Source organism: Cimex lectularius, unplaced genomic scaffold, assembly GCF_000648675.2.
Source record: "Cimex lectularius strain Harlan isolate CLEC.00 unplaced genomic scaffold, Clec_2.1 scaffold71, whole genome shotgun sequence".
NCBI classification, from domain to species: domain Eukaryota; kingdom Metazoa; phylum Arthropoda; class Insecta; order Hemiptera; family Cimicidae; genus Cimex; species Cimex lectularius.
The window spans coordinates 202,504-223,741 of record NW_019392655.1 but is presented as its reverse complement, the minus strand read 5'-3'; the positions used below and the strand labels follow the sequence as shown (position 1 = coordinate 223,741).

At 32.0% G+C, this 21,238-nt stretch overlaps 2 protein-coding genes across 11 annotated transcripts in view; one reads left to right on the top strand and one right to left on the bottom strand.

Annotated features, from left to right (window-relative positions):
• The first annotated feature begins 225 nt into the window (after positions 1–225).
• Positions 226–10,279, top strand: LOC106668231 (HBS1-like protein). The gene is made up of 13 exons (XM_014396767.2): positions 226–443; positions 512–580; positions 994–1,314; positions 1,382–1,426; positions 5,636–5,731; positions 5,799–5,907; positions 5,982–6,218; positions 6,274–6,503; positions 6,579–6,812; positions 8,109–8,282; positions 8,357–8,556; positions 8,758–9,003; positions 9,063–10,279. Exons 1-13 carry the CDS (start codon positions 401–403, stop codon positions 9,069–9,071), a joined length of 2,013 nt encoding a protein of 670 aa, XP_014252253.1. The 5' UTR covers positions 226–400; the 3' UTR covers positions 9,072–10,279.
• LOC106668229 (CCR4-NOT transcription complex subunit 1) overlaps positions 6,890–21,238 on the bottom strand; it is a 27,575-nt gene continuing 13,226 nt past the window's right edge. For 6 of the 10 annotated variants that reach the window (XM_014396759.2, XM_014396761.2, XM_014396763.2 and 3 more), the window contains 17 exons: positions 21,017–21,157; positions 20,726–20,944; positions 17,110–17,157; positions 16,813–16,995; positions 16,605–16,750; positions 16,245–16,523; positions 16,076–16,184; positions 15,873–16,004; positions 15,407–15,793; positions 13,563–13,697; positions 13,286–13,513; positions 13,060–13,215; positions 12,746–12,995; positions 12,554–12,686; positions 12,347–12,481; positions 10,425–10,502; positions 6,890–7,091 (listed from right to left, as the gene is read on the bottom strand). In XM_014396759.2, the coding sequence (XP_014252245.1) occupies positions 6,971–7,091; positions 10,425–10,502; positions 12,347–12,481; positions 12,554–12,686; positions 12,746–12,995; positions 13,060–13,215; positions 13,286–13,513; positions 13,563–13,697; positions 15,407–15,793; positions 15,873–16,004; positions 16,076–16,184; positions 16,245–16,523; positions 16,605–16,750; positions 16,813–16,995; positions 17,110–17,157; positions 20,726–20,944; positions 21,017–21,157 (2,880 nt within the window). In that variant the 3' untranslated portion in view covers positions 6,890–6,970. Of the gene's footprint in view, positions 7,092–7,684; positions 7,869–8,378; positions 8,537–10,424; positions 10,503–12,346; positions 12,482–12,553; positions 12,687–12,745; positions 12,996–13,059; positions 13,216–13,285; positions 13,514–13,562; positions 13,698–15,406; positions 15,794–15,872; positions 16,005–16,075; positions 16,185–16,244; positions 16,524–16,604; positions 16,751–16,812; positions 16,996–17,109; positions 17,158–20,725; positions 20,945–21,016; positions 21,158–21,238 lie in introns of those variants that run through there. The other 4 variants (XR_001340728.1, XM_014396762.2, XM_014396766.1 and 1 more) reach the window with 4 other exon arrangements.

Below are 21,238 nucleotides of genomic sequence, written 5' to 3'. Positions count from 1 at the left end.
ATTGGTACTACTGTAGTATAGATTGATACAAGTATCAACTAGCGCTACTGTCATATGGAATGATACCAAGTATCAGCTGGTACTACTGTCATAAGGAATGATACCAATTATCAACTAATGATACTGTCATATGGAATGATACCAAGTATCAACAACCACCATCCACGGGTTGATAGTAGCGCTTCTACCGGAATCTGTAGTGGCGTCATTTTAAAATCCACCTTGTCATTGACACCTTTGTAACAGCGAGGGTTGAGGCTCTCCATTGAGTTCCCAACATCCGATTGATCTCTTTCGAGTTGTTGACTATCGTCGGTGCCGATTACTTCCTGAATTCTGCCCCTGCCAAGTCGTAAATGAATTGGGCTTGCTGACTCCGAAGGATTGAGACAAGTACAAAATGTCGCGGCATAGAAATGTTCGCAGCATGAAATATTCTGATGGTGAGGCTTAAATGCTGCTTTTACCCTAAACCGTTGAGAATGAATGGTACAGTTAAGTTTTTGTTTAGAATATGATGGATACGATGATGTCTACGGTCACTCCGTCGAAGAAGACTGCGCCCTATCGCCAAGCGATGGTTTGTTCATTTCAATATCACTTTTATTTGTACATCTGTGTAATCATAAACATGCATATATATAAAAGCTATTGGGCTTTTATGTTCAATTTTTCTGTCAGTGTGTATGAATCCATAGATCAGAAAAATGTATATAGCTCAAGCTGAGTTTTTCAATTTTTTGTTGTCAGTTCTCTTGTTATGTATTGGTGTATTGGTGTCAAGAAAAGCGTGTGGCATGGGTGACAAGTTTCTTTAAACCAAGCATGTTTTTAGGATCAAACCCACTCTTTCTTGTATGTAGTGTTGTTGTTTCCTATCCCCAGTAGTTAAGTATGTCAGATGTTTCAGCATTTTGCCATCTTAGTAGGTTTGTTCTTTCTACGTCAACCTTTCTAAACTATATTTGTTTAACTATTTCATTGCATTTTCAGCTGCGTTCATGTTCGATCGGTCAGTTCGCCCTCAGTTCTCGTCATTTTTAAGAGACGAGGAGGACATCGCTGAGGAAGAGGAACAGCCGCTCCCTGAAGGAGATGCCAAGTTCGCGATGGAACGGTTGAACGAAACAGACCAAGCTAAGCTTCTTTCTTGCCTCGAAGAAATTAGAAATGTCATCGGCGACACCGTACAAGAGCAGACTGCTATCGAAGTGATCATCGCTGAGAACTATGATCTTCCAAAAGCTTTAGATGTACTTCTCAATTCAAAACTGCCACCAGTTGCTCCTACGTTGGCTAAACAGGAAATAATTGGTATGTTCCACTTCTATGGGGCAGACAAAGCTTCAGTTCCTTCAGCTAATTTCCTTGATCTTTTTAGATGTGCCAAAACCACAAAGATTAACTTCGATACGTTCAGAAAGAGGTATGTAGCTAAATAAGTTATGAAAAACTTTTTTTTTTAATTAAACAAAATATTTATGAATGAGATTTGATCTTTTATATAAAAAACAGGGTCAAAAAATTAAATACAATTGTGCATGCATGTATGGAATAAAATTGTACATCAAAGAAAAATCCTATTCTGATGGTTAATTATGAATTTAAAAATTTGAAATGAAACTTTTTTGAATTATTTAAGCTTACGCATAAATCTAACTAAAAGTAAAGTAATTCCTGGGATACTGAAGTCCTTAACATCCGGCTACACAGCGAGTGTAATGAAAGAGGGGTCAAACCACTTTACAATATGTTTTTCATATTATTTTCAATTAAAAACCCCTAGCCTATGCTGGGATTCGAACCCATGACCGCTAGCATGACAAATATGAGTCGGACGCCCAAACCACTTTGCCACGTTGGTCCCGTCAATCTAAAAGTACAAATAATTTTTTGATACAATTTTTTTTTTAAATTTTTTATCGATAGCATTGGGTCGATTGTTATATTAAACTATGGCAATATATTATGTGATAAGATGATCAGATAATTAAGTGTATTGATTCTGTCTACTTCAAATTATGGTGAAATGCTAGGTTGGTTTTTGCTCCATTTTTACGTGAATGAAATGATTGTTGTGTCCTGCTAAGAATTTACCAAATAGGACTTGAGTGTTTTAATTTTGAACCTTCCAGTGGTCATCTCCCATTAAAAAAAAATTTTTTTTTTTTGCTAACCCTCTATCACAAAATTATAAATAGTCAACTTTAAATTTTAAAATTAATAATATATACAATTATTTATTATATTTTCTCAAAATTAGGAAAACCATTGAGAAATTGAAGAATTTACTTTGCTTAATAAAATATTTTTGTAAAAATACAATTTTTTTGTTGGGTGAAACAAACCAATTCACTGTTGTTAGTTTATTATTAGAATGTATTTATTTTTGATTATTGTATGTCTTTTTTATATTATCAATATATTATTTATTATTGTATGGGGTGCTGGTGTTTTTGGAAGGAAAAAAAATTATATTTCCAGCAGCCCTGAATTTGAACCTGAGGACATTTACCTTACTGTAATGCACCTTAACCATTGTTCACAACATCCTCTATTAGCACATAAAAGGGGAATTTTGAACCATAATAGAGATTTTGATATTGTTCAATTTTGTTTCGCACAGTTAAAAGATATTGATACCATATTTGGTAGGTTTAGTAGGTATTGAATCCATGATCCTGAAATGGATATAGAATTTAATAAAAATTAAAAATTTAACTTAAAAAATTCACTCATTTTCACTTCTTGATATTGACAAATTAAGCAAAAACATCGTGGTACACCGCCAATTATTTTTCCCTATTTTGTTGACGTTAATTCAAATCATCGAAAGACATCCGAGGTGAAGAAGGGACTACCTTCAGCATGTAAAATCTTCATCCCTGTACCGTCAGTCTGTTATGAAAACTAACATGACAAGCCATACGGGGTAGTTTTGTCCCCCAAGGGTGGTTTTACCTCTGTGAGGCTTAATTTGCACCAACTCTCTAAATATAGCAACCTATCACCTCGTCCTTCTTTACAGTCTTTTTAGGATGAAACAAGACTTGTTGTTTTGCAAACTCTGTAAGATTAAAAAAAACGTATGGGTCAAAAGTACCTAGCGCGACCGCTCGAAGGTTAATAATTCAAAGTTCTGCTATTTATTTACTTATTGACAAGGGTCTTTGTGTATTGATAACTTATTATTTTTATTTTAGTAATTGATTGTAAATAGACATGCCTTTAACTATAACAAACTAACTACTGAGGTGTTTAACTTTGATTTTAAAAAATTTTCTGCCACATTTCTCAAGTCTTCAATGTGAGTCACTTCGCAATCACAATAGTTTATTTTATTTTAATTTTTTTCCCCGCAGAATGAGTAATTATTTTAATTGTTTAAATTTTATCATGTCCAATGAAGTTATATTAACCAATTTGATTCATGGAATACACTACTTGATTTAAAAAAATAAATATTAGTTTTAAGAAGTTGTTTTTATTACTTATTTAATTAACATAAGAAAATGAATGATTAATTAATATATCTACGATCATACATGTTTCAGCATTTCGCCAGTTACATTTAAGCTTAAATAGAAACCCATCAGTTAGGATCAAATTTAAAAGTCGAGCCAAAATGAAACAAATTCAGTAATTATGATTGTAATTTGGACAGAGCAAATCCTATTCTCACTGGTTTTGTCTCTCAGGCAAATAAGTTGTGTAATTTGTTATTTTTATTGTTTTGCTGAAACACATGTTAATTTTAGTTTAAAAATGAAAAAAGGTTTTATTTTGTTTTGTTTTGAGGCATGTATGAGTTTATTAAGGTAAAATTATTCTGACTCTTTAGGTCTTAGTCAGCCGATGGATTCCAACTTAGAAGTCATCAAACTAAAACGTATAATTAGGATAGCTGGAAAAGAAAATGAACACCATTTCTGTTTAAATCGAACACGAAGAACCAAGGTTCTAAGAAGGGGCAGGATAAAAAAAGTAGATATGTTGAAAGGACTTGTCCAGTCTGAGGACGAAGAAAGTGATGAAGCAGATTCGAATGAAGGCCTTGTTAAAAAAGTTGTCCCGACCCATGCTTTGCAAAATGTCCACGTCTCCAAATTGGGTTACTACCTTTGCCAAAAGGCGATTAAGCGTGTTTCGCATATTCCCAAACTTCCCAAGATTGAAAGGATTAAGATTTTCTGCTTTGACACCTCCCCCGAAGCAAATGTATGAAATGGAACAACTGAGGTAAAATCCTAAAAATGAGGGGGCCAATTCTATCTGGCATGATCGCTACAATATGCCCATTGAAATGAAATCACCCCCTTTTTTTATTTAATTGTACTATAAAATTATACTCGTACATAATATTGTCAGAATTTTCACAAAAGGTGTTATTACAAACATATTTTTAAAATATTTTTGCTATGTTATAATTTTACTATTTAAAAAAAAAAAAATCACCAATAAGTGAAATTTTAATTATTTATACTTGAACCAAAGCTCTACAACTTATATTATTTACAATTTGCAAGTACACTTTTAGATAATTTATTGTTCAACATGCCTGACCTTAAAATTATCACTGATTTTAAAGAGACTGACAATTTTCCCATACTGATAACTGGAACAAACTATTATTATTCATTTGAGCAAAATGTAAATAAACCTAGTTCTGAAATTAACAATTGTTTGAACTTTAATTATAAATCTTTTAACTACATTTATACAATTTCTTTTGTATTTATCTATGTTTTCAGTAAATCCGTTCATAATATTCTACAGCATGTTTTGTGGTTGAGACAGGCAATCATTACTGTGATATTTTACTTATTGAAAGATTTTAATAATTTTAAACTCTGCCTGTATTATTTCATTCTAATAAAAATCAACAAGCCTTTTATGTTTGAATTTTTATTTTATGATGTGGCGCTGATTGGAAAATAAATATATTGTTACCAAAAATGAGTTTTAGTAGCCTTCCTTATTAATTTAGTTTATTAAAATCACTTTTTTCTTTACAGGATTTTTTTTTTTTTTAATTGAGCAAATTCATGTTTTAAAAGAATAATTTTGTACCATTAGATCTAGAATTTTAAATAAAGAAAATTACTTAATTAAAATAACTCCTGCAAGATTGATACTTCCTGAAGAATTAGCTAAAGCTATTTGTGATAATTGTATTAAAATTAAATAATATAGATTTAAGAAGTTAACTCAAATCTCGTAACTCAGTTTGAAGTAATAAACTTTTTTAAATGAAGTTTAAAATCTTTGGATTATACACCACAACTTGGAGATGTAAAAATTTGAAAACAATTTATTGTGTACATTAATTTACTTAAAAGTTTTAGTTGGCATTTGATGACAAGATATTTGTTGTTTCCAATTGCAATATTATTCTTAACATTAATAACATAAACATGATTAGTGTTTATTTATTTTGTGTTGTCTGAACAATAATTACAGTTACAAGTTACACCAATTTAAATAATTTGTAATTTCATGCCATAAATTTGAAGGGAGGAATCGAAATATGCCGAATAAAAATTGCCATAATTTAATTCTTTCAGTGGAACTTAAAATACAATTTGTTTTGTGATAAATAATGACTATAGTTTATAAAAATAAATTATTTTATTAGCACGAGCAATGCAAGAGTCGATTCCTGTAGTTACTATAGTATCGAGCCCTGCGAAAAGCAATGTAGTTAAAGGATTTTTAGTCCCTGAGAATGAAGGTCAGTTCAGTTTCTTTTTATTTATTTAATTTAATTATTTTTATATATGCGACTGGTTCCTTTCCAGACACAAATAAGGATGAGAATAAAACATCAAGAAGTTCTTCACCAAGTGTGGCTAGTGATGTGGCTTCAATAAAAAGCAAGGCTGAAGCGTCCATTCCTCCTTCAAAAAAGTATTTCCTGGACAATTTTTTAAAAATATTTTGCAAACAAAAATCACTATGACAATATTTTTTAATAATTGAAGGAATAACCCAAAAGCTGATGAACAGTTTAAAAAGGAGAGAGGAGACAGCAAAGAGCAGTTACATATGGTTGTGACAGGTCATGTAGATGCTGGGAAGAGTACTTTAATGGGACATTTATTATACAAACTGGGACATGTTAGCTCTAAGACAATGCATAAATACGAGCAAGAGAGCAAAAAGATAGGAAAACAATCTTTCATATACGCATGGATCCTCGACGAGACCGGAGAAGAAAGGTAGTAATGCTGATTCACACAATTTGAAACTGATTCAAATCACTTTATAATTTAGGTCTCGAGGAATAACCATGGATGTCGGTCAATCGAAATTTGAGACCGCGACAAAAACAGTGACTCTCCTCGATGCCCCAGGCCATAAGGATTTTATTCCAAATATGATAACAGGTGCGGCGCAGGCAGATGTCGCACTTCTTGTAGTCGACTCGACTAGAGGAGAGTTTGAAACGGGTTTCGAAAGTGGGGGACAAACAAGGGAGCATGCTTTACTCGTTAGATCTCTTGGTAAACTTCTCAATGTTTACCCTTTCTTTTTTCTTTTTTTTTTTTTAATTTGCTTCACAATAAATATTATTACAGGTGTCAGTCAGCTTTGTATTGTTGTAAATAAATTGGACACAGTCGGATGGAGTGAAGATCGATTCAGGGAAATTTCAACTAAATTAGGGTCGTTTTTAAAACAAGCTGGGTTCAAAGAGCGAGAAGTCACTTTTGTACCTTGCAGCGGTCTGACAGGAGAAAATCTCGTTGAAAAGAGCACCAATGAAGAACTTACTAAATGGTACAAAGGCCCTTCACTCATCGAAGTTATTGGTAAGTTCATCTTCAATTTGTTTTATTCCACATAAAAAATATATACCTAAATATAATAAATCAATAAAATAGACAGATTGTAAAAAAATATTTCTTTACTTTAGTTATTATTGTTTTCCAAGCTAACTTGTTTAATGCCATTTTTAATCTTCCCTCTTCTACCGAAGTTGCATGACTACTTGATTCGAACAGAGAAAGTCGTGTTGAAACTGTTTTATACTCTCTTGCATTATGTGCTGCTGGTATTTTCTTGTCATGTCATTAAATGCTTTATAATTTCTGTGGACAAAATATTTGTTTTTATTACTTCTGAATTTAATTATTCACGACAGGATGGGTGGAGAAAAATTAAAAGTGTTTATAATAGTGTTATATGTGTAATCTTTTAAATAAATTAAACTCTTAATGGTTTAATTTTTTTTACAGCAGATTTTCAAAATTGCACTTATATTCACCAACAGTTTTGAGTAGACTAGAAAATAAAGTGCAGTAATGGTGAAAATAACTAGAATTAATAATTTGTAATTTTTTACATTGTATTTATTCCAGAAAGTACTTTTTTTTGTATTTTATACTCTCTTTGCTAAACCCATCAACCATATATCAAACCTTCGACCCAAACTATTACAATTTTAAATAGTAATTTGTACTTCAAATATATATTTTTTTTAAAGTACTGATATAAAATATAATCTGCATTTTTATCATTTATGGTTATAAAATAATTTTTTTACAGAATTTCTTTTTACAATACTTATAAATAAGTCATTTTTTCCTTGCATTTCCAAATTTTTCAGGATGCCACAACTTGTGCTTAATTTTTTTAATCATATATTAAAAATCTCATTTAGTTTTTCACTATTTCCAATTACCCATGAGTACTTTGTTATTCTGTTGTTTCATTCACATAGTTATCGGCAGAACATATGCATACGCCAGAGTACCGAGTTTCTGATTCATATTAAATAATCATCATTACTTCACATATTAATTTATTTATTTCAAAACTGTTGGTGTTGAAAAATGGACATTTTTGTGCTGCATTAGAACTGTTTCCTAAAAAAGAAAAGAAAAAGAAAGAAAAAATATAACAATGTTATATTACTAATAATATATATTTTTAATATGGCTGTTCTTTTTTTTAATGAATGCAATGTCATCCAAGGGTGCTTTGGATAATCTTTTTAATACTAATGATTAAAAAGTGTCAATTCTCATTTTATGAAATGGAAAGCGCCAATTAGGAATGTATTTTTTATATTGATTTTATTTTTATTAATAGATGCTATTTTCTAGATAAGTTCGTATGTCCGGCTAGACCAGTTTCCAAGCCATTGAGAATTTCAGTAAATGACATTTATAAAGGCACCGGGGCTGGGTTCTGCGTCAGCGGACGTGTCGAGACTGGAATGGTACAGGCTGGTGATAAAATCAGCGTCCTACCCCAAAATGAGATTGCTACTGTCAAAGGTATACGGTCTATTTTATACATTTAATGATTTTCTTAAAAATTAAAAAAAAAACTTTTTTTTAAACTCTTGTAGCGATATCAATTGATGATTTACCTTCACAATCTGCTTTTGCCGGCGATTGCGTGAGTTTGACTATAGCCAATTTCGACCAACAGAACATTGCGGTTGGTTACATTTTGTGCGACCCAGCATACCCAGTGCCAGTTTCATCAAAATTTGAAGCTAGGATTGTTGTGTTTAACACGACTGTTCCTATCACAAAAGGATATCCGGTAAGCTTTCATTGTGAATTAAATATAGCTTAGTTGATTAAACATTTTACTAACAGTATTTTAATTATAAAAAAAAAGGCTGTTAAATCCAAAGCACTCTTGAATATTAAGAAATCCTCTCTCTCCTTATAAAAATAAATTAAATGTTAATTTTTACAAGCCTTAACCAGTTATTAAATTAATATTTAATAAAATGTTTAGGTTGTACTTCACATACAATGTCTTTCGGAGCAGGCTGTGATAACAAAATTAGTGTCTCAACTAAATAAAAGCACTGGGGATGTAATAAAGCGCCGGCCTAGGTGCCTGTTGAAAAATAACAATGCCGTCGTAGTTATCGAAACGACAAAACCTATCTGTTTAGAGTTGTACAGAGACATGAAAGAACTGGGAAGGTTTATGTTAAGGGTCAGTGGAGTAACAATAGCAGCCGGTCTTATTACACAGGTAATAAATAACTAACAGTTAATTTTTAATGAAGTTAATTTTTCTTTTTTTTTTTTCAGATTTTGTGACAAAAAACAGCCTATTGGAAAATATTAATTTGTCAAACTTTTGTAAATACATAAAGTTATTAAATTCATTATTTATCTTTTTGTATTTGACCAAATTTGTTTACTACTTGTACCACCTGCAAAAGCATACTCAAAAATAAATAATAAAAACCATAAAAAATAATTAGGTAAACATGTCATCCACTAATGTTAGTTCCGACAGTCTATTAAAAATGGAAGTTTTGCTATATTTGGAAAATGGATAATTTTTGACAAAATATAAAACTTTTTTTTGAGGTTTGAAAATGAATAAAAACACTGCTGAAATGAAAATCAGTTTACATTATTTATTACAGAAATACATACAAGAAATTCATTACAATTACATAATAAACATCGCTCCGTCCGAGATTTCCTCTTTTTTTTAAATCATTTTCTTAATATCTATTTGTGCCTTTTTAAACATAGTTTTGAGTTGAAAAACAACTTTTTTTTAATATCACCAAATGCAATGACCATGGATACACTTTATGTACTTCTTTTATACTTACACCACAAAATATGTCAACAGCCTTAAGCTCCATAAACTTTAAAATATATACCATATCACATGTTTAGCTATATAACACAGTTAAGGGAGCCTCCTATTGCTGACTCAGTACATTATTTTATTATTATACAATAAACATAGTTAACTTATTTAAATCTAATCTAAAGCCCTTTATGAGTTTTTGATAGCTTCCTGCAATTAAAACAAAAGGGTACTTCCAATTTCAACAAATATGCGACACCAGTACTTCTTTTTAATTTAACTTATGAACATCTCACCATAATTTAATAAACAAACAAAAAATCACCCTTAAACCTAAAAGGCATTATTTATAAATTTTATAATAGGAAATAGTTCTACGGGCGGCAATAAACTTTCCAAAAATGCCCTTGTTTTTTTTTTTTGTTCCTTTCTCTTCATAAAAATCACATAGCACAGAAGATATTTTCAGCCTATAAACTTATGGAAGACCTGTCCTGGAGTTGATAGCAACATGCGCAACATTTTAAATCTTATTTACATAGAAAATGGAACGACTATCACAATAAATAAGTGGTTAACATCGCAGGATTATTCCTAGTTATGCTCTGAACTGCTTACAACCTTGGGACAGCATTTTGTCAACTCGCGTTGTATTTTTATGAAGGGAAGGCACAACATTTAAAAAAAGAAAAAGAAACCTCTTCTATATACAAATTTAAAATTGTACATTTTGTGTTTTAATCTCTCTTTCTCTCCTATATATAACACTTATATTTACACATGAAGATAGTATAAAATAATAAATATGCATTTAAAAGTCTGTACACTATTCACACACTTACATTTCCGGTATATTGTTTTCAGCTGGTGTTTGGACATGTTTTTGGACCATACAAGATCTAGCCACAGACTCGAACAACCTTTAAAAACCAAATAAAATATTAATTTGAAAAATCAGTTGCATTACAAGGGCATGAATTTATTTTAAGAAGGATTAATTTGAGGGCTTAATAATGAAGCTTATTAACCCATTCAGGATGGTCAGTGATTATTGTTTCTCCAAGTGAGGTACTAATAGGGTTAATGCGCTCATCCCTACCTTTACATAGGTAGTGAGCTATTCCGTTCAGGCTTGGAGGCTCCCAAACCCAATTTTTTTTTTTTTTTTTTTTTTTTTCCAAAGGTAGGCACACCATAGGGGTGCCGGTATTTTTGGGGGAGAAAACAGAAAAGAAAGCCCATTTGTAAGTACATCCAGTTTGAATGCAGTGACGCTGGATTTGAAACCAGGACCTTCACCTTACAGTAATGAGTTCTGTGTCAATGCCTAAACCATTGCAGCCACAGACGCCCCACACTTCTCGGCCTTTTAGCTAAGATGAAAATGTAGTTTGTTTGTTTTTTTAGTTCTTTTTCACCACATGAAGTACTGAGAAAGTTATGCTTGAAGGCTCTCTAAGCTCATTTTGTTCTCTCTATTTATTTATTTATTTTTTTTTTTTTACATTTTAAGATCTCTAGCTGGAGAGATACAAACTCAGGGTATTTATTGGGGTGAGGTTGTTGTGAAGGAGACACCTTGGTCGGAAATACACACCTTTCCCATTCTCATCATCGACAAACCTTTTCTCCCTACCCTGTTCACAAATCCAGCTTCTGAGCCAACTTTTGTAATGTTCTACTTCCCTCTACCTCTCGTCCTTGCTATTCCCTTCCATATTATCTATTGTTTCTGATTTTTCGCCTCTTGTCTGCCAATAGAGACGTGGCTCTGCTCGCAAGCTGATCAGAATAGATAACTCACTTTACTGAGCGAGTATCAAATATCTCTGAGAAAAAAAGCAGCTCTTGTATCGCCACTACTCCCTATACCAACCCTTCAGCGAGTGCCTTTCAATTCTGAATTTTATATTTACCGATTCAGTAACTTAGAAGCAAGTGACTTCATCAGGCTGGCCAGAGTCCGGCTTTATGCGGCGTTTTCGCCTGGTGAAGTTTCAACGCTCCATGACCCCTCTTCCCAACTCTGAGCACTACTCTAGCTCATATTATTTATTCACATGTTATACTCAGTTATAAGAAATTACAATGAGCTTTGAAAGTTTAAAAAAATGGATATTTATATTAATTATGGTTTATATTTTTTGTTTAACTGTTCTTAAAACTTAATTCTTTTTTTTATTGAAATTTATTATTGGCAATAATAATTTTTAAAAAAGGTTTAACAGTTCATCATTAATTTTGTATAACAACCCTGTAAATGAGACAATCAACTTTTATGATTGGCCCTGGTGCACTGAAATTTGAAAAACCCGCCAAATTTACCCGTGGAATCATGGGTAATATAAATTTGGAGAGTGCGAGTGCTTATTCAATTAATTGACTGAGCAATTTTTTTCCGATCCTTAAAAAGAGCAGTTTTTCCCATCTTTACTATCAAGCGTACTCAGTTTTAGTTACATGTTGTTTACATTCAGTTATTTTTTGAATATATTTTTGTTTTTGTTGTCCTTATTTATATATATTTATTTTATGAATATATTTTTTTAAACTTTGTAGTTATGTGTATACCCACGTTTATCCTAAAATCAGTCCTGAAAAGGTTAAGCAAGATACTTCTTTGAACTTTAGTCTAAAAGTAAAGAAACTAGAGCACGATATTATGCACAATGTCCTGAATGGGTTAAACTTGTTTTTTCCTTCTAAATTTTCCATACATTTTCTTGACATCAAACCCATTAAAAATAAAAGTAATGTTACTTGCTTTTCGATCTCAGGAGCACAATGGACAAATTCGTGTGTCCAAAACTTGTATGTCGGATTCTTGATCAGTTCAATAAATGTGATTAAGAGGCCCCATGGGTGAGGTCTGTTTACAATCAAACGCTCCAATAATACTCTGCAAAATTGAAATTTTAATATTTTTAATACTATCGGTATTTAAATTGATTAATTTAGTTCGATAAATAACCTTGTTATCTGTTCTTGTATAGCTTCTGTATTTGCTTCAGCGAATAAGTAAAGTAATGTGCAGCTGAAGTAATGTGTATGACTGTTGGGATATCGAAGTTGGTTAGCGATGCCATTCAAGAACAAGTACCGCCCTAGAAGAAAAGAAAATTTAAACAAAAAGTCAAATGATAAATTTAAAATGTTAAGTTACCTTCAGTATCAAGATCGACAGCTAAATTCTGGAAGATGTCCATGTGAGCGGAATGAGCAATTGTTGTCATATTAGGTGCAAGACCCTTTTTCCTGATATGAGCAATAGCTTCAGTGCCAACATAAAGAACTAGAGCATTCATAAGTGGAATATTATAACGTAATCCAGGTTCATTAGAAACTTGCAAATTGCTTCTCAAATCTGACAAAAAGGTGACTGGAGTTCTTGCTTTCAAATAATGGTCTAGATCCTGGAAAAAAAAAGTTAAAAGTTGTGATAATGAAAAATGAATAAATAAATAAAAATAAACAAACCTTTTTGAATGAAGTTGGCTGAATAACAAAAGCGAATTCTGTCAATACTCTTGGAGCACTTGAAATTTCAGCCAACATATCGACTTTAAGGTTAGGAGTAAAAGGATCAGGAAGCCTCATATTTCTTGGAAACGCTGATAAGATCAGATTCCTCATCTGAAAAAGTTGACTTGAGTATATCACTTACATTTAACATGATTAAGCCTTATTTACAATGTCAACACACCTGAATGCAGTTTGGAGGAATGGCATCACAAAAGCCGTAGTGGTAATCGCACAGAAATTCCGGGAAATCATGCAATAATACCAAAAGTACTCTGAGAGTACCCTTGTAAAGTACTGTGACGGGCTTGGCCAATTCGGCATTCCTCAGGAATGGTGCCAAGTATTTGAACAGGTCGACCAGAAGTTGAGCGTACATGATCCACCCCTGGGGACAAGATTGAACGTTTGACTTTTGAGAACGCAAGTCAATGTCATCTTTTCAATTGTTTTCGACCTACCTTTTGAGAAGGAGTCGGGCTCAACATTCTCCCGAGAAATAGTCGGTGAGAGACGAGTTCGAGCCAGGCATAAGCAAAGCCTGGTGATTTAGCAGGACGGAGGATGTGTAATGTATGAAAATAAGCAGTCAACACCTGCACACAAACAGATAAAAATGTTATTTCTAGGGAAGACAAAAATAATAAATAACAAAAAGACTACAGAAATGCTAGCACAAAATGTATCAGTTGTATTTAATCTGGCTAATATGTAAATCAAATTTAATTTTCATTTTTTATATAGTCGACTCACGATAACTCAAATCTTAATACTCCAATTCCTTGATAGCAAGAATTTTTTCAAATCCCCTCATTTTCCTATAGTTTTTGCTTACAGTTTTACCTCTGTAAGTCAAACATTTCAAAATGAAAACCTAGATTAGACAAATTTTCTTTGTAAGCCCACACGACTAGCACCATTTCTTTGCCTGATGATCCCTTAACAGTCCTACATCAGAAAACACGCAGAACAGTTCTTGCTTATCAGGCAGTTCCTCCCCCTCCCCCATTCGTACTTGTTTATGTGTACAAAGAAAAATGTCTGTAAAACACTAAGACATTTATAAGTGTGGAGGAGAAATTCGAGGTTATTATGGCAGTAGATGAAGGCAATAAAAAAGGGCAACATTGCTAAAGAATTTGGCACACCGCTAAACACCTAATCCACAACTTTAAAAATGTCTGCCAAGAGGGTGGGCAGTATAGCTTCCTCACATTTTGTGCATGAGCATTCACACAAGTAAATCTATTTTGAAAATTCATAGGGAATCATCGAGAAAGCAACCCGCATAGCAAATCCTTGAAAATTGCATAAAAATCCGACAAATACAGAGATTTATCTGTGTATGCGATTTTACGTTTGCGCATGTGCAAGCGATATCCGATTGGGATGAAATCCATAGAGGACCATCTAGAAACCAACCCGCATCTCTGAAAATTTCATAAAAAGTTTTACCGGTAACAAGGAATTGGATCACAGACAGGCATGAACCAAATTTGTTCAGAAAGGTCTTAAACACAAAATGCGAGTGGAAATTTTGATTTTGGAGTACGAAAATGTTTTCGACTTCCCTACTACTTTTGGTAGTTCGGAAGCAAAAATAGGAATAATAAGACACAGCGAATGGATTATTCGGTTCAATACCTCAAAATTTGATTAGTTGAAAAACTCGATAACTTGAATCTTTTAATTTCCCCGTGAGATACCCATTTCTTTAATTTTCCGTGGAACTAATTTGGTTCTTTCTTTTAGCAATCTTTGCTAAAGTGTGGGGCATCCGTGGCCACAACGGTGTAGGCATTGACACGGTGCTCATCAATCATCAGTAAAGGTTAATTAATAACTTAAACTTTTTTCAAATTAAACCCCAAAAACACCGTCACCTCGAGGGTTCATATAATCTGGTAATTCAAATACCAATAAAAAGGTTAGTAGTTTGGCCAGGAACAAGTTTGAACAAAACAACAATAGGTAGTTTCAAAAAGACATTAAATCATTATGCCCAGATGAGCTGATTTTTCATCCTCTGATCTCACTATGCCCTTTTAGTAAATTAAATGACCCAACTGAACATTGTTTATAACATAAAAGTCTCAGGCAAAGTAAAGAATTAAAATTGTTTCAAAATTTGCCTGAAACATAAAAATCTTAGCACAACATATGTAATCTAGTAAAGTGAGTTTTTCAATTTATAAGGATTTCTATTAATAAAATTTATACTTCTGCATGTGATGAAATGAAAAACAAACCAATTAAGTCAAAAAAATACTTAAGCATCTAATACACGTTTGTCATAAAAAATTACCTGGAAGTTAATGGCTTCAAGAATAGATTCATGAGCGTTTAATTCAAGGAAGAGCATGATGAAAATTCTCTGATAGGGCAACTGTTGAAATTCCGTCTGATGTGTTTCATGATCCTGTTGAAGAACTCCAGCAATAATGCCGAGAACTTTGTTCAACAAATTGACTTTTGTGGCCGTGTTGGTAGCATCGCCAGAATGTTTGACAAGCAAAGAAATCAATTTGACGTACGCGTCGACAGTGTGGAACATTTTGTTTCGTGAAGATGTCGCAGAAGCACCCGATACGTCGGGAAGGAATCTATAACAAAGTTCGACTACCATCTGAGTACTCAATCTGAAGAATCGTGTGATTAAGTCATCAGTTTTAAGAATTCCATGATAATTCATCTGAAACGAAACAGAAATTTGAATAAAAAGCATATCTGAAAAACCACCCTCATGAGTATATAAATGTATATAAAATTACCTGAGAGACAAAAATGGAAAATGATTTGTTAGGGTCTTTTGCACCTGCTGCTGAATTGTAAATCGAGACCCATTCCCTTAAAAGAAATTCTGTCTTTTCGGCCAATCCAGGAGGATCGTCATAATCCCTTGCCTTTAAACGCACAAATAATTTTAATTAAAAATTTAATATTACTTATTTGTTATAATGAAAGCTGAGCATACTTTTCCTTGAGTAAGGCCTGAGAGAATATGTGCACTTGCATGAGTCCTACTGTCAACAATGAGAGCTGGATCGTGAGTTGCTCTTAGTAGTTCAATAAGCGCAACAAGGCTGGAAAAAAAAGCGGAATTAAAATTTATATAAACAATTGTTAATCAATTGAATAAGTACCCTTCTGGAGGTTGACGAGAATGCGTAGCAATTCTGACAAGAACTTCACTAGTGTTAAAAAAATCTTGGTCTGTCACAAATGATAAGCTGTTTCTGTCATCAACAAGGTAGAACTGAATAACTTGGACAGCAAAATTGATCGCTACGTAATTCTGTCCATTATCCATCGCGTGTGCAAGATGTAAATCCAACTGGAGCAGATTAATGAATTGGTTCCTCAGAAGTACATCTAGACAGTCTAAATTGTATTTTATTTCCTCACGACAATCTAGGTAAGCCCTTGAAGACAAACAGTAATGTAAAAACTTTCAACAATTCAACTATATTAAAATAAGATGGTTTTGTAAAACTTAAAATTACCTAGTGACTTGCTTATTAGTCCACTGGACTCCGTAAGCTCGAGGATCTTGTAAAGTTTTAAGAATTCTTAGGTACAACTCTCTATGTCTAAGAATGAACTCTGAGTCAAGAGATGTGGTAGACAGTTCCAACAAATTTTCAACAGTCTAAATGGATAATAATAATTTTACTTTAACGTATAATAATTTTTTTTTATATATAACAATACCTTCTGCACAAGACTCATTGCGTACAGATCTTCTCGGTTTCTCCTAGTCAGAACAAGTAGATCTAAGATGTTGTGCACAGCAGGTAATGTGTGGTTTCCAAGAACAGTTTGAACATAATGGTCCAATTCGGTAGTCAGTTTATCAAAAATGCTGTCCAGTTCATCTCCCCCAGTACTGTAGGCCTAAAATTATCAGAAGACAGGATATTAGATCAATCGAATAGTATTTTATTCACTTTTACATGCTTGGTATAACAGATAAAAGCACTAAAACTAATTACAAAATATTAAATTTACCATTTGAGGAATTGCACTGGGAAAAGAAGGCACGATCGTCATAGAATCCTGATATCAAATTAAGTTTGTTAAATAAAAATTTGATTACAAATCTGTTTAAGAATAATAAAAAGTGAGAAATTTCCTTTGCGAATAAATCTAATGAAATGTGACCTATATAAACTTTTTATCCAAATATAATTCATTAAGAAAGGACAAAAACTAAAATACATGGAAAAAAATAGTAATCACAATGTCTAAAAGTTTGTTATTTATGAAAAGCAAAATAAAGAGGTTGCTTTATTTTTTCAAATAATTTTTTTGAGATTTCTCTCTCCATCATCTACAGGGCGATTAACCTGTAATTTGATCGTAACCGATCATAGCTGTGTTCGACTGCCAGAAACATTTCATTATTTGGCCACCTGTCTGAGACACCCGGAAGATCGCAAAATGCTGAAATATGCTTTTGTGAATAAATCTAATCAAATGTGACCCATTCTCAAACTTTTTATCCAAATATAATTAATTAAGAAAGGACAACTAAAATTCAATATAGGCCGACACAGCAAAAATAGGCAGTCGGTTAAGACTTATTTGTTGTTGTTGTTGTAGAATTATTTGTATATTTCTTTGGTTTCTTAAGGGAGAATGGGAGGGGAACTGAGCCTGATGCCCCTTGAAATTGGTATCAATAAAAAGAAAATGAGTTTGATAGTTGTCTAGTTCCTGAATATAAAATGTCAACAACCAGAAGAGTCAAAAATATACAATAAAATTATTTGTAGGTTCGACCAAGATATATCACCTTGCACATCAATATTTATTTTTTAAATATTTAATATTTCAATATATAGTAAAATAATTGTTACTATCCTAGCATGTCCATTTATTTCAATATCGAATGCACATACACAAATTATATAGAAAATGTCAATTATAATTTATAACGTGTATTTTCAGTCTGTATGGATAGATCTAAAATGGAACATGATGGCAGAAGTCAACTGCTCAAATTTTGACCTAACGACAAGGTCCACACCATATATTATTTAAATTTGAGGCCCATGCAATAGAACTTTGCAAAAGCAATCTTAAAAAAGGATTAAAAAATGCAGACTCGGACTGTCAAGCAGTACTGGAGGCTTTAGGCTTCCCTGACTAAGCTACAGGTTGACAAAATAGAAAAAAAAGGGTAGCGCTTTACCCTTTGGTTCAGATTGCTTTTAAAAATACTAAAAGCAAAACTGAACAAATGTATAGAGAAAGAAATAACCACTGAATTCACCATGTACAAAACAAAATTCATCAAAAACTCATTCAATAACATTTAACAAATAAATAAAACTAAAACTGGAAAACAGAACTGAAACATGCTGACATTGGAACATGTCCTATGTGTCTGCGAAGCATTATCCAGAGGAAATGCCTCTTCGGAAAGGCTATTATTGCCAACCTAGGGAAAATAGTGCTTGCCGGGGGTACGCACATAAAGGTTAAATTTCCACAAATAAATCTTTTATCTACCTCCAGCCTACCAGATTTCTGATTCACAACCCTGACAAAAATTACATCGTACCTATTTGCAATTAATTATAAATTATTATAAAATAATTTGCTCTAGGACAATTTCAGAGTTGGATTAAATTTAACCTTAATTTTTTTTTAAATTTAGTTCCAAATTATCAAGCTTTTCATGAGTTCTCATGCCAAGTTGTCTGTTGTTATCAACCAATTAAGTTAAAACAATCTATTTTTATCGTTGTGTAAAATTTACCAAGAAAAAAATGAAAATTTAAATAGTTTTATTAAATAATTACAGGGAGCATTTAATATTTATATATGAATATATACTAAAGCTTTGAAAACTCACCAAAGATTGCATGGCCTTCTGTATTATATCATATTATGAGAAAGCATTGTGCAAATATAGATGAACAAGTGAGAGAAAAAATCTAAAGCCAAATACAAAATGTATAATTTCAGAATATTATTTTCCCTCTGGCAGAGAATTGTTGTTCTGCAATAGACTAAACGTTATAAATTAAAAATCTGTACTAACAAGAAACAAAATGCAATATTTAACTGTTTATTGAGTAACTTTTTACAGCACAGATTTCGCAATGTTAGTGTATGGTCCTGTCTTTCTTGTGCGTCTTCTCCAGTGGCCAGTTTAATTTTGTATTTAACATTATGCATCACTTTTAGTTTGAATTTTTACAGAATTTGCAATACTTTCTTGTTCAAATACATTGGCTAAAAACAATGCATCCTTTTTAGAAAAGTGAGAGAAAATTTGTTTACATTTATATTTTTTAAAAATAATTACAAAAAAAATTATATACGCAATCCCCCCATCCGCCCAATATCACATTCTTCGGAATCTAGTGCATTGTTGCCAAATTTCAACCATTTACTTTTAATACAAATTCGGGAAAAATTCCTGATGATTGAATTTACGTTTTGAGTTCAAAACTTAGTTTTTAAATATTAAAACAACTCAATATAAAAATCTAAATTTAATTTTATTTGTTTTTTATTGTTCAATCCAATATAGGCTAAATTTATGTACTTTTAATATTATCTTCGTGTTACGAATAAACTACAGAAAGGGATCAAATTTTTAAAAAAATTATCTACAATTAATAATTTGAAAATAAAACTTACTTCTAAAGTTTTTTCCATTAGAAGTTTGTTGAAGGGTTATTGAATATTAAAATTTAATGCTAAAAGGAATAATCCTATTCCTCAAAATGAATAGACTAAAGTGGATTTTTTGTTTATTAAACCGGTCTTACTATTAATCCTTCAAATCAGCTGCTAATTTCTACACAAATACCAAGCTTTAAATGAAACGACACAGCTGATTATTAAATATCAGAAGAAAAAAATGAAAAGGTTACGTCGGAATAAGAAAAACAAGAAATACAAATTTTTTAAATGAAATTGAGAGGAGCAGACAATTAATTGGCTTTTTTCCGGCCAATAACAATAAGGTAGTTGCTAGTAAGAGATAAAGCAGTTTTTAGTTTAATCCAATTGCATTAACTTTAAATTGGCTTAATATTTGCACAATAAAACCTTAATTTTGAAGATAATTGATGAAAAGTGATAAATTTCACTAAACACTGACTGCTAACGACATAATAAACTAAAAAACTTATTAAGTTATATTAATATAAATGGGACAAAAGCCAACTCTGGGAATTTATTTTCATATTTACAAAACCTCACTTTTAAACAATTTATATTGAAAGAAATTCATTATTAAAAATATTGAAAATTAACTTGAGCGGAATAAATAGTACTGTTAGAATAATTCACAACAAAATATCTATGAAATTTGTTATTAAAAAATAAATAAAATAAACAATAAAAGAATGATTTAACATTTGAGAATAATTAAATATTGTATGAAGGTTTTACTGATTTACATATGAATGAATGTAAAATTGCATAAAATAGCCTAGTCTTGTACAATATTTGAGATTAAGTTAATTAATCCAATCATTCATTGATCTAGCTAGTTGAAATTTTTACCACAACACTTTCTCATAATAATCAATGTTAAAGTTAACAGGAAAACAATCATGAATATAAATGGAAGCAAGAAGAAAGAAAAAAAAATTATACTTACAACTGGCTTGGGGATAAATATCGCAGTGTCTCTCTCTGTTAACGGTTGGAATCCAGGAATGTTCCTAGCCAAGTCCTCATAAACAGCAGTCTGCTGAGGTGTTACACCACCCACTTTGAGCCGCAGGTGTTCTGGCATACGTTCAGCTTGATATGTAAGAACACTTGAATCACAGTACCTTCTACCTTCAGTTCTAGCTATTTTTCGCCGTTCATATTCCTATTTTATATGACAAATAAAATAAATCGAAATTTTTAAGTCGTTTAACAAATACTTGAAAACGATATTTACAGGTAAAAGAAGTTTATCCATCTCAGGGACAGCCTTTTCCATTGCAGTCTTCTGGATGAAGCAGCAAGCTAATTCCATATTTTCTTGTGCAAACAAAGAGGCAGCCTGTTCTATTAGACTTTTTTGTTGTTCGGTTGCATTCTTTCAACAACAAACAAAAACGATTTAAACAGTTATATGCATACATACAAGTAAAGACCAGATTCCCATGCAATTGCATCT

Bases quoted from the DNA above. Each gene is read 5' to 3' on its own strand.
- LOC106668231 (XM_014396767.2), top strand. From the start codon at position 401: ATGTCGCGGCATAGAAATGTTCGCAGCATGAAATATTCTGATG. The intron at 1,427-5,635 runs GTATGTAGCTAA...TTATTTTATTAG, and splicing joins TTCGATACGTTCAGAAAGAG to CACGAGCAATGCAAGAGTCG. The intron at 5,908-5,981 runs GTATTTCCTGGA...TAATAATTGAAG, and splicing joins TCCATTCCTCCTTCAAAAAA to GAATAACCCAAAAGCTGATG.